Below are 12,437 nucleotides of genomic sequence, written 5' to 3'. Positions count from 1 at the left end.
TGGGTTGGGAAAAAAAAAACTCTATTGTTTTTGTCAGAGCGATACACGAACCAAAGCCACAATGTGTTCTGTTCTTGCCGCATGTCCCTTATGTAAAACAGTTCAAGTGGTGTAACCTTCAAAAAAAAAGAAGGTATTTTTTTCTCTTTCTTGTTTTTCTTGGCCTCCTTTCTTCGACACAACCTTAGGGTTCTGGGTAAGGAGATAGAGGTGTCATCCTCAGTTAGCAAGCGTGGGGTTTTCTCATGAAACTGTTTGCTTTTCTGAATGCTCGAGCTTGTTTTCTCTCCCAGCAATAGTTTACAGAGGAATTAGCGGTATGATTTAGACTGTTACCCATAAAGCTAGGGTTTTTCTTCTCCCAAATCCCCAGCTGTATAAATTATTAGCAAGTGCCATGTAAACCATACGAGTCCTCCATCCAGTGCTTTAAGCGTTTGCCTGCAAGGCTTGAGATCCAATCCCCATGCATCACACATACCAAGTGTTTGCGCATTGAACTGTGATCTCCCAACGTGGGAAAGTATTTTGTAGCACAATTGATATCCACATGTGGCTCCAATTTTACCAGTTGAAGATTTCAGCATCAATAGCGGCACGGCATTATCTGTCATTTGTTAATGGCTTACCACTGAAAGACTCCTCTTATCGTCCTCAAGGCCAAAAATAGCGGGACAATTTGTGTGAATGTCTTCCATTTAAAATCAAACCCAAATGCTGGTTGTGAAAGTGAAATGAGGTGTGAAATGGAGGGACGTGGCACTGTACAGAGCAATAAGCTATAGCTTAGTCAGAAGCAAAACAATTTACTTCTAAGGTGTGGCTAATGTCCCTTTTATCAAATCTCAGCAAGGTTTTTGCAATTAATTCAGTTTTATTTGCAGTTCAAGTTTCGCCATCGGACAGTTTTGGAGGTAATGGTGATTTGTCATAGAATCTATCTGTGTCATAAATCGAGTGCACTTATTTCTTTTCCATCGGTTCAACTTTGGCTCTTACTGAAAGCCCAAAGTCACTTTCCGTCAGGCTGTGGTAGACTTGGTTCATCTTGGGATGACTAAAAAAACAAAGACTGTGTGTGACTGTGACAAATTGAATGATGCTATAAAACTCCATGAGTAATCATTAATGCGCAATGTCAACATCAATGCAACACTGACGGGAATCATCTTAAGTATTTTTGCCATTATCAAACTGGCCTAAATGCTAAAATTTAAATATCATATAGCTTGTCCACAAACAATGTTAGAGTTTGAAATCCCAGTAATGTGTGTGAGTTTAGAGTTTCTACCTACATAACAATGGCTTTCTTGCCAATTTTAAATTTTTTTTCACCCTTTCCCTTCCAGGTAAGCTTGGTGGCCAAGACTCGTTTGAGAGCATTGAAAGCTATGAGAGCTGCGACCGACTGACCCAGTCCTGGAGCAGCCAGTCTTCATTTAGCAGCCTGCAGCGGGTACCGTCTTATGACAGCTTTGACTCAGAAGACTACCCCGCTGCCTTGCATGGCCACAAGCCCAAGGGCACCTTTAAAGACTATGTGAGGGAGCGCTCAGACCTCAGCAAGGACAAACCCGTCATCCCAGCAGCAGCACTGGCAGGATACACAGGTAAGATGTCTAGAAATCACACTTTATATTTATATGCAGACATAACATTAAAAGAGTGATAAAAGGTCTATATGTATTTTTTCTGATCGCGTGCATGCAAACGGTAGACGTTTATGGAAAACCAGTCCGATTGTTGTGTTCTGTGAATATAATTTTAATGTAAACACTTCTGTAGGGCACAAATTGCAGTGTATAATGTGGTGTAACAAACTTGTTGATGCTCTGCAAAAGTGCCAAATCTTGTGGTGCCTGAATGCAACACTTTTAGACCAAAGAAGGAAAAAAAAGCACACCTTTTACCCAGGCAACCCAAGTTATGCACATCACAGGAAATAAAACAGATTTCACTCATGCCTCATTTTACTTCACTTCTTCTTCTCTCGCTTTTTTTTCTTCTTCTTTTCTGTCTTCTCATCTACCTTCTTCTTATCGGCAGCCCGCATCTCAACCTATTTTTTCCAGGTCGTCCTAGCAACGCTCGTGAAACTTAGAAATTATGCCTGCCCCTGCACATAACACCAGAGCAGAGTAAAATTATCTCTTCATCTCATGAGGCATCTTCTCACTCATGCATGCTGAAAAAGCTGCTTTATGTATGTTCTTCAAGTTCAGTAAGATGGAGAGATATTTTAAATGCTCTTGTGCAGCAAATGCACTATTTTAGCATCTAGCATGGCTTTTGGTTTCAAAAGGGTGCAAAAAAAACCAAAAAAAAAAAACAACTGCCGCTGTTACTACTTCTTAACCGTTTATTGGCACTGAGCCATAAATACAACTTTTAAGTTAATATGAATCAAGAAAGATGACATAAATAACTTGGTGTTTTAGGCCTTAAGTTAGCTGTCTTTTAATGTCACTTGCCATACGAACATACGAAGAGAACAGTTGTCAAATCCCTGCAAAGGGGTTTAATTCAAGTTATTCTAGTTTAAAGCTGAACTGTAAACACAGCTGAACACTGACACAGTTGAACGCTGATGCTGAATCGACTCTTCACAGAGTGTTTGGGACTTTTTCGGTCTTGTTTAAATTACAGTCACACGGCAGTAAGACTGCCAGCATTGGAAAAAGGGGGAAATCCAAGCATATTTTCCAACGTCACAAACAATGCATACATCAGATCTCTGCAGAGTGCCCCAAAGTTGGTATGCACAAGTTAATTGGTCAGCTGTATGGTCATTAGTTCAAGAGCCACTTTTGGAACAGTGAGTCATTTATGAAATGTTGGAAAGATATAGTTATGAATTTATAATCAAATGGTTAAGACGAAGGCACAGAGCGTCTCTAGAATGATATAAATCTGTTTTCTCCCTGCGTGCAAAACCAGCAGAGGCAATGCAAACTGGCTGCAAGCAGTCACGGTGTAAACAGATTTTAAACAAGTCATAGTTGCATAGTTTCCTCCTCCATATGTTTCCCCAGCGTCTTTACAATAATCTGTCTTTTTATGTACTGCATGTTTCAACTCCAAATTGTGTACTTGTAAGGAAAGCATGGCAGCTGTTTTCAGCCTAATGTGAGAAGAGACTTGTTTTGACTATGAAACTATAACTATGAAGATAATAATGCCACAAGCACTCCAGTTTTTAAGACAAAAAGAAAAAACTAAAAAAAGCCCTTCTAACTGCTGCTCAGGACCCTGCTATTTTAAAGAGCAGTGCAAAGAGAGTTGTGGTCTTTCAAAGATGGAAGCATTTTTGTGTTTGCCCATGTGCATGTGTGGGTGGGTGAATAAAAACAGAAGAAAAAAAAAAGATCGGGGGAGCAAGAGAGAGAAAGAGCCCTCTATCTGGAAAAAAAAAATCCCTCAAAATAAAGAAACGAGCTCTTGTACAATTCCAAAACAGTGTTTATGACAGCTCGACAGCTTGCTCTTGCTCGACTTCCTGTTTAAGTCACGGGGTGACAGGTGACACTTGTAACGAGGACAAGGGACCTGATAAGGCTGCAGGGAGATAAGGCTCCAGTTGCCATCTGCGTGGTTTCCTGCGACAATTCATCATTTACACCTCTGTCTTCAATAACATCAGGCCACCTTACAACATAGCGAACTCTCATTTTGGCTCATGATATTTCGCTCTCTGTCTCACTATTGCATGTATTTGCTCGTACACACAGAGGGCTTTTGCATTGCAACGCTGTAAAAAAATAGTAATTTCCCGGTGAATATTAGCTGGTCTCACCTTTAAAAAATTATATCCACACCTTTGAATTATCGTCCTTTAAATAGCCACATAGGTTTTAGACTCATATAGCCATGGATTCGATACTTAACGTTATGAAGACGAGCCCCCACCTTATGCTTGTTCAGGCCCATTGTGCATTAAGATTTTAACCTATTTTAAAAAGGGTTGCCTACATTGTGGCATGAAAGCACGAGGTTCTGGTATTACCCTTATGTGTTCTCACAGTTACTGCAGCAGGAACACGAGTCAAAGCTTTCTGTATGAGTGCAACCCGGTGTTGCAGAGCCACTTATTTTCCAAACTCGGAATGGCTGCTGTCATGCACCTTCTTCTTCAGTCCCTGCGAGGCCTTAGAGGGCTCAAAATTTCGAGTTGTTCAACCCACACGTCTGTTTCCCTGAACGCTTTTGTTTTTGTTACAAAAAGGGTACGTTTGGTTTTCTGAGGCACTCGAGAGAGGTGACTTTTGCTTAGCTCCAGTTTTGCTTAGGCGGTGTGCTGCACTGGCAGGTGTGATTTCAACATGCAAGCCTCAAAAGTGGGTGGGTTCGTGTGTATGCTGAAAAAAAACAACAAAAAAAACCACACGATCAAAGTGCACTGCAGTGAATCTAGTTCAGAGACAAAACCAGGCTTCTTTTTTTTTTATCGCCTTTGTTCTGCTTTCCCTCCTTTTTTTCCATGAACTCTAATAAACCTTTTGCTGTGACATTGAAATGATGTTTTACTAGTTTATTCATTTAACGTTACTTATGGAAAAATGCACCCTATTAACTTTGCATTGAACTTGGCAACTGCTCTCTTTCTTAAAACAGACTCTATTCAAGTACAGTAGATGTGCTGCTGAAGCCTAAATGCAGCCCTTCTTATTTTTAAAATAGTGATTTCATCAGTGTGGAACTCTTGCAGACACAGACTCTCACTCTAGATTCACATACTGCACAGGGCAACTGGCAGACAAGGGAATACATGATGAATGGGACTTCTGTGCTTGGGACGACATTTGGTTCCACTGCTGTACTTCAGTCTGACCCAGATTAGAAGCTTTACTTTGTTCCTCTTTTCAAACTAAGTGAATAATTTGCATGAATATGTAACACTTTTCATATATAGCATAAGTACTTAGTGCTTCTTCTGGCCCTGACTTTTATCACAGACAGTACATTGTACAGACAGTGCTGTTCCTCAACGCATTCTGCATAGCACATGGACTGATGGGAATATATCTCATAGATTCGGCGTATTGTTATGTGAAATGTACTAGTTTAGTTCGATAAACTGTTAAGCAGACTATGGGACTTGGGAGCATTTTCCAACAACAGGAGATCTTTTGCTCTGAACTTACCCTCACCTCAATCAATCCCCACAGCAACTGGCATCTGCACAAACAACAGTGTGTCCTCTCAGTGTATATAGCTCTTCTTCTTAAACGAACACCTTCTCCCCTTCCACCCCCATCTGCTCTGCAGGCAGTGGCCCCATCCAGCTGTGGCAGTTTCTTCTGGAGCTACTGACCGACAAGTCTTGCCAGTCCTTCATCAGCTGGACAGGCGATGGCTGGGAGTTCAAGCTTTCTGACCCAGATGAGGTGAGAGGTTGCGACCTCGCTGGTCATCTGGCACACGTGCTGGGAGGTCTTAAGCAGTTAGCCAGATGAACAAGATGGCTGCTTGTTCCATGTAGCTCAATTAATTGCAAGTTTCAACAAAATTATGTATTCTAATGTTTCTGGCACATCTTGACAGGCTTGTTCACTGTGCTTTTTTCAGGTTGCTCGAAGGTGGGGCAAAAGAAAAAACAAGCCCAAGATGAATTATGAGAAGCTGAGCCGTGGCCTGCGTTACTACTATGACAAGAATATCATCCACAAGACATCTGGGAAACGCTATGTCTACCGCTTTGTCTGTGACTTAAAAAGCCTGCTGGGGTACACTCCCGAGGAGCTGCATGCAATGTTGGATGTAAAGCCTGATACGGACGAGTGAATCAGATATGAAAAAAAAAAAGGAAGTGAAGACAAAAAGTTAAGGAGCCGCTTGGACTGAGGCTCATAAAGTGGTCTTAACTGTTTGATAGAATTGGTAAACCAATTATTTTGGGGACCAAAAATGTTTTGTTTTGGTTGTTTTGGTTTTTTTCCTGTTTTTTTTTTTTTTTAAACGAATAACTGTGGTCTTTGTCAACTTTGAGCTCCTGTCTCTCAGACCATAATTTTAAAACCGAAGGCAGAAGCCTAAAACCTGTATTCTTACCCTGTTGCATTTGAGGTGCGTGTGTGTGTGCACGCATGTGTGTATGTGTGTATGAGTGACTTATACTGGTGTCATTTCGCAGCTCAAAGCAAACAAAGCGTTACCGGGTAGATTTCAGGTTCTGTTCTGACTAAGTAGCAAAGTGGGGGAGAACTGAGAGAGCGAGAGAGACAATAAAAATGTTGGGCTAAACGAAGCGGAAAGTTCCTGCTAAGAAAACGGTTGCCAAAATGCAGAAAAAAAAAACCTGAAATGAACTGAACTGAGGAAGGTATAATCTCATACTTGCATACACGCTTACTGTTTTTCCTTTTGGCAGTGACAGACTTTTTTCAGCTAGGACCAAAAAAAAAAAAACAAAAGAAAAAAAAGTGTCTGGTATAAATTGCTGTTTAAAGAGCATACGCTTGTGCCACTATACTAATGCCGATTTCTCAAAACAGCCACTGTACATCTACAGCTAAGTGTTGTAAAGGGTATTTTTTCACATTGTTCTAAGTGATGATATTACAGTGGAACCAAACAATAGATGCCAAGTTTTACTCGTCTGTTCTCAAGGAACCTTCAACTGAAATGTGCTGATGCGTTATCAGACAACACTATAGACACTGGCCCCTTGCTTTGTAGAGTGTGAAGACCTGGTGAGGTTACTCATAGCAAGAGTGTCTGAAAGACAACTGAAAGTAGCCGTTGCTTTTGAAACTGACACGTTCACCTTTATGTACATGTTTGCCACCTCGTTAGAGACGCATATTGTGACTGAAAGTCGTACATTTTTTTTTTTTTTGCATATACCACCAGTATTAGCAAACTGTAGACAATCTTATGTGGGGAAATTCAGGAGTAAGAAGAGCTGTTTCATGTGCAGATTAGATGCATAATTTCATTTCACTGCCCATGTAATCTTACCTTTAGACACGTTTTCATATTAATCGTGTTTGCCTGGAGAGTAAAATTGCAAGTTGATTTGCTGTTGTTATTTTGGATAATTCTCTTTGAAATGTGTTGTACGTTTTGGCCATAAGGAAGGGTAGTATAGTGTGAAGGTACAGTGTAGGAAAGCAGGTCAGGTAATAGGAAAACTGACTATAAATGTTGAGTAGAATCTGAAACTTTAGAGGATAGACGAAGGTGATGGGTGATGTGGATAATGTAGGTGATCTCTCGTGATGTCTGATGAAGACGGGTGGATACAAGTGATGCGAGTTAACTTGCTTGAGACGTATAGGACGGCTGGCGGATGCTTCGATTTCAATTTTACATTCTTTTGCAACTCATCTACATTCAGTTCAGAAATGAATGACTGGTTACAAGCAAATTGGCAACAGTTTCCCAAACAGTGGGAACAGTGGCTGTACACTAGCCTTATGGGAAATGCCAAAGTTGAGTATTATATTAGAATACAATGTTATTGTTTACAGTAGCTGAAAGTTACCCATATGGATGAAAATAGCTTCTGAGATGTCTATTTGTACAGATTCTGTTTCATAATGCTTTACTGAGACCCAGATTACACAAATAAGCAAAAGACAAAGCAGGAATAATAACCAAAGCCCATGTGAGGTCTTTGGCCACGGTGCACCCACAACGTTAGAAGATGGGGACCAGAAACCTCTCACGTATTCGTGAAATGTCGTCTTTTATCTTTTCTTAATATGTCAGAAAGCACACAGCTTAAGGACAAAGAGTAACGCCGATGTTTTTTTTGTTCTTTTTTTATTTTGGATACCCGCTGAGTTTAGGTAAGAGATGACGTATACGTTCATACTGTGTAACTGGTAACAAATTGTCCATTGTTATTCAGCACTGGCTCAACGTTTCCTTATCCAAGATAAAGAATTGGAAGTTAAACAGTTGGGTCAGTAATAAGCTGCACTGTATGTTCATTCCTTTATTGCATATGTTGACGCCAGTGTTTTGAAAACCTCTTTTCTCTCTTTTTTCTTTTTTTTGATATTGTTCAGGTATTTTTCTGATGTCAGTGTTCTGTATTAAAGTGAGCTTTAAAGACTTATTTTTTACCTGTATGTATTAGAAAAATGTTTTCTTTTTTCCTCCCAACACAAACGTCATAATGTTAGTATGGTTGGCTTCATAAGATCAATGTGCTTGAAGAAAACATTTCTGTTACCTAAAATGTTAATATTTTGACATTTATTTTGTCAGGAAATTATACTGTTGTTAAATGTCAGAGTCTACAGTCTACTGCAGGTCTTATGTATTAATGAACCTTAGTCAGGCAAGTGTACACTTAACAATATTTTGTGGCATATGCATATCTCGGAATGGATTCAGAAGGAAAACTTGTTATTTTGGATGTTGTTTTTTTTGTATATTTTATAGTGTCTTTGTATTTTTGTTATGAGATCATTTTTATTGTATTTAGTTCACAAGCATTTGAATATTTTTCAATAATTTATATTTTATAAAAGACGAGATGCAGACAGCTGGTGCTTTCATGGGAATTTAAAGGTAGCGCAGGACAAAATAATGTAGCTAATTTCTTTTTGTTTTTGTTTTTGAATTCTTTTTTTATATAGAAAATAGACCTGTCTGCTAGAGGTAAAAAAGGCTGATGCTGGCCCATCAATGATTTCTGCTGGAAAGGTTTTATAAACTGTAGCTTCTATTTCCAAAATGTACTTAATGTACTTCAAAATGTTATAAAATATATGTGAAGAAAGATTTTATCACTGTGTGTGGTGTTTTTATTGTGAAAGTTCACATGAAAGGTTAACCATCTGCTTATCTAGTGGTTTTCTTCACGTTGCTATATAGTTTAAATGAAGATTTAACTTTGATGTTGGTCACAGTTCATTGAGAGTATGGATGTGAAATGTAGGGATTACATGCCATTACTGAAAATAACATATATGGAAATATTGTATGTGTATATGTAATGTACTTTAATTTGCAGAGTTCTTTTACACCTACAGGGAGTGCAGAATTATTAGGCAAATGAGTATTTTGTCCACATCATCCTCTTCATGCATGTTGTCTTACTCCAAGCTGTATAGGCTCGAAAGCCTACTACCAATTAAGCATATTAGGTGATGTGCATCTCTGTAATGAGAAGGGGTGTGGTCTAATGACATCAACACCCTATATCAGGTGTGCATAATTATTAGGCAACTTCCTTTCCTTTGGCAAAATGGGTCAAAAGAAGGACTTGACAGGCTCAGAAAAGTCAAAAATAGTGAGATATCTTGCAGAGGGATGCAGCAGTCTTAAAATTGCAAAGCTCCTGAAGCGTGATCATCAAACAATCAAGCGTTTCATTCAAAATAGTCAACAGGGTCGCAAGAAGCGTGTGGAAAGCGTCTGGTCCTGGAGGAACGTTGTTTCGCTTCACTGTGTACAAACTGTATATGGTTGAAGTGACAATAAAGCCAACTTGACTTGACTTGACTTGACTTGAAAACCCAAGGAGCAAAATAACTGCCCATGAACTGAGAAAAGTCAAGCGTGCAGCTGCCAAGATGCCACTTGCCACCAGTTTGGCCATATTTCAGAGCTGCAACATCACTGGAGTGCCCAAAAGCACAAGGTGCGCAATACTCAGAGACATGGCCAAGGTAAGAAAGGCTGAAAGACGACCACCACTGAACAAGACACACAAGCTGAAACGTCAAGACTGGGCCAAGAAATATCTCAAGACTGATTTTTCTAAGGTTTTATGGACTGATGAAATGAGAGTGAGTCTTGATGGGCCAGATGGATGGGCCCGTGGCTGGATTGGTAAAGGGCAGAGAGCTCCAGTCCGACTCAGACGCCAGCAAGGTGGAGGTGGAGTACTGGTTTGGGCTGGTATCATCAAAGATGAGCTTGTGGGGCCTTTTCGGGTTGAGGATGGAGTCAAGCTCAACTCCCAGTCCTACTGCCAGTTTCTGGAAGACACCTTCTTCAAGCAGTGGTACAGGAAGAAGTCTGCATCCTTCAAGAAAAACATGATTTTCATGCAGGACAATGCTCCATCACACGCGTCCAAGTACGCCACAGCGTGGCTGGCAAGAAAGGGTATAAAAGAAGAAAAACTAATGACATGGCCTCCTTGTTCACCTGATCTGAACCCATTGAGAACCTGTGGTCCATCATTAAATGTGAGATTTACAAGGAGGGAAAACAGTACACCTCTCTGAACAGTGTCTGGGAGGCTGTGGTTGCTGCTGCACGCAATGTTGATGGTGAACAGATCAAAACACTGACAGAATCCATGGATGGCAGGCTTTTGAGTGTCCTTGCAAAGAAAGGTGGCTATATTGGTCGCTGATTTGTTTTTGTTTTGTTTTTGAATGTCAGAAATGTATATTTGTGAATGTGGAGATGTTATATTGGTTTCACTGGTAAAAATAAATAATTGAAATGGGTATATATTTGTTTTTGTTAAGTTGCCTAATAATTATGCACAGTAATAGTCACCTGCACACACAGATATCCCCCTAAAATAGCTAAAACTAAAAACAAACTAAAAACTACTTCCAAAAACATTCAGCTTTGATATTAATGAGTTTTTTGGGTTCATTGAGAACATGGTTGTTGTTCAATAATAAAATTATTCCTCAAAAATACAACTTGCCTAATAATTCTGCACTCCCTGTATATTCATACTTTGGCTGCAATACCATTCTTGAACAAACAACAACTAAATGATGAAATTTAATCATAGTGTTATTAACATTGCTGTTTGCATTTCCAGATATTGTGCTATTGTTACTGTGATAATACTGCACAATAACTGGGCAGTAAAATGACAGTTATCACTCATCTGCAGCTCACTTTGTAAAATATGAAGTGAAACTAAGAGAAATTATTAATCATGTCAAAGTACATACCCCAGACACTTTATTAGGTACACCTATTGAACTGCTTGTTAAAGTGAATATCTAATTAGCCAATCACATTGCAGCAACTCAGTGTATTTAGGCGTGTAGAAATGGTCAAGATGACCTGCTGAAGTTTAAACTGAGCATCAGAATGGAGAAGAAAGGTGATTTAAGTGACTTTGAATGAAACATGTAACAGGCGGACTGGTCTGAGTATTTCAGAAAATGCTGATTTGCTGGCGTTTTCCCTGCACAACCATCTCAGGGGTTTATAGAGAATGGCGAAAAAAGAGAAAATATCCAGTGAGCAGCATTTCTCTGGGAGAAAATGGCTTGTTGATGTCAGAGATCAAAGATATGGCTAGAGTCCTTCAAATTGAAAGCATCAAATAACCACTTGTTATAACCAAGGCATGCAGAAGAAAATCTCTCAATGCATAATATACTGTAACTTGAAGCATATGAGCTAGAGCAGCAGAAGACCACACTGGGTACCACTTGTGTCAACTAAGAACAGGAAGCTAAGGAAAGGTGTTGCCTGTTCTGATGAGTTTATTCCTGCTGCGACATTTGTATGGTAGCATCACAACTTGGCATTAACAGCATGATAATGTGGATCAATCTCACCTTCTATCAAATGTTCAGGGTGCTGGTAGTGTAATGATATGGGGGATATTTTCTTGGCACACTTTGGGCACCAGCTGAGCATTATTTAAACACCTCAACCTACCTGAGTGTTGCTGCTGACCATGTCTATCCCTTTATGATGACATTTTGCTCATTTTCTGGTGGCTGCTTCATGCTACCTCACAAAGCTTAAATAATCTCAAACTGTTTTCTTTTAAGATGACAGTGAGTTCACTGCATTCAAATGGCCAACACAATCATCCAATCAATCCAGTAGAGCACCTTTGGGATGTAGTAGAACAGGAGATTCACATCATGGATGTGCAGCCAACAAATCCACAGCTGTGTGATGCTATCATATCAATATGGACCAAAGTCTCTGAGGGATGTTTCCAGCACTTTGTTGAATCTATGCCATGAAGAGTTCAGCCAGTTCTGAAGGCAAATAGGGGTACCGAATAAAGTCTCCAAAAAGCGTACGCCTGATGTGTTTATATAAGTATAGTTTTGATTTACTAATGAAGACAAACAAAAACAGATGCGCAGAATAATTATTTGAGTAAAGACCTGATTCTGTAATAACCTCAAGGTCATAGTGGTACAAATTTGTCAAACACATTCATTCTTTGTACATATTGCTGTGGTGCTTCAAAGGAGGCGTATCGTTTGCCTTTGAAATACATTCCGTCCATAGTGTGTCTGAGTTTTAACAATTGTGCTTCGTGCACACTGATGAGGTGACATAAAAACGAAACCAACACACTGAGGCCCATTCAACCCTTCAAATAAATTCCACTCTAGATAAAAAACATGCAAGGCCGTTGCCTGCTGCCCACAGCTGTTTGGCTCCACTATAACAAGCTAAAGTTACAAAAATAATCATTAAACATATTTTTGTGTATTTTTTTTATTTGATATGTTATTGTTATTATTTTGGGG

General features: G+C 39.6%; 1 protein-coding gene across 2 annotated transcripts in view; it reads left to right on the top strand.

The window, feature by feature from the left end:
- Positions 1-8,738, top strand: part of ets1 (v-ets avian erythroblastosis virus E26 oncogene homolog 1) — a 35,346-nt gene extending 26,608 nt beyond the window's left edge. For both annotated transcript variants that reach the window (XM_003441681.5, XM_005474594.4), the window contains 3 exons: positions 1,350-1,610; positions 5,266-5,384; positions 5,566-8,738. In XM_003441681.5, the coding sequence (XP_003441729.4) occupies positions 1,350-1,610; positions 5,266-5,384; positions 5,566-5,781 (596 nt within the window). In that variant the 3' untranslated portion in view covers positions 5,782-8,738. The remainder of the gene's footprint in view (positions 1-1,349; positions 1,611-5,265; positions 5,385-5,565) is intronic.
- Positions 8,739-12,437: the final 3,699 nt, after the last annotated feature.

Source organism: Oreochromis niloticus, linkage group LG14 (genome assembly GCF_001858045.2).
Source record: "Oreochromis niloticus isolate F11D_XX linkage group LG14, O_niloticus_UMD_NMBU, whole genome shotgun sequence".
Lineage (NCBI taxonomy): Eukaryota > Metazoa > Chordata > Actinopteri > Cichliformes > Cichlidae > Oreochromis > Oreochromis niloticus.
This window is presented reverse-complemented; position numbering and strand designations above follow the sequence as displayed.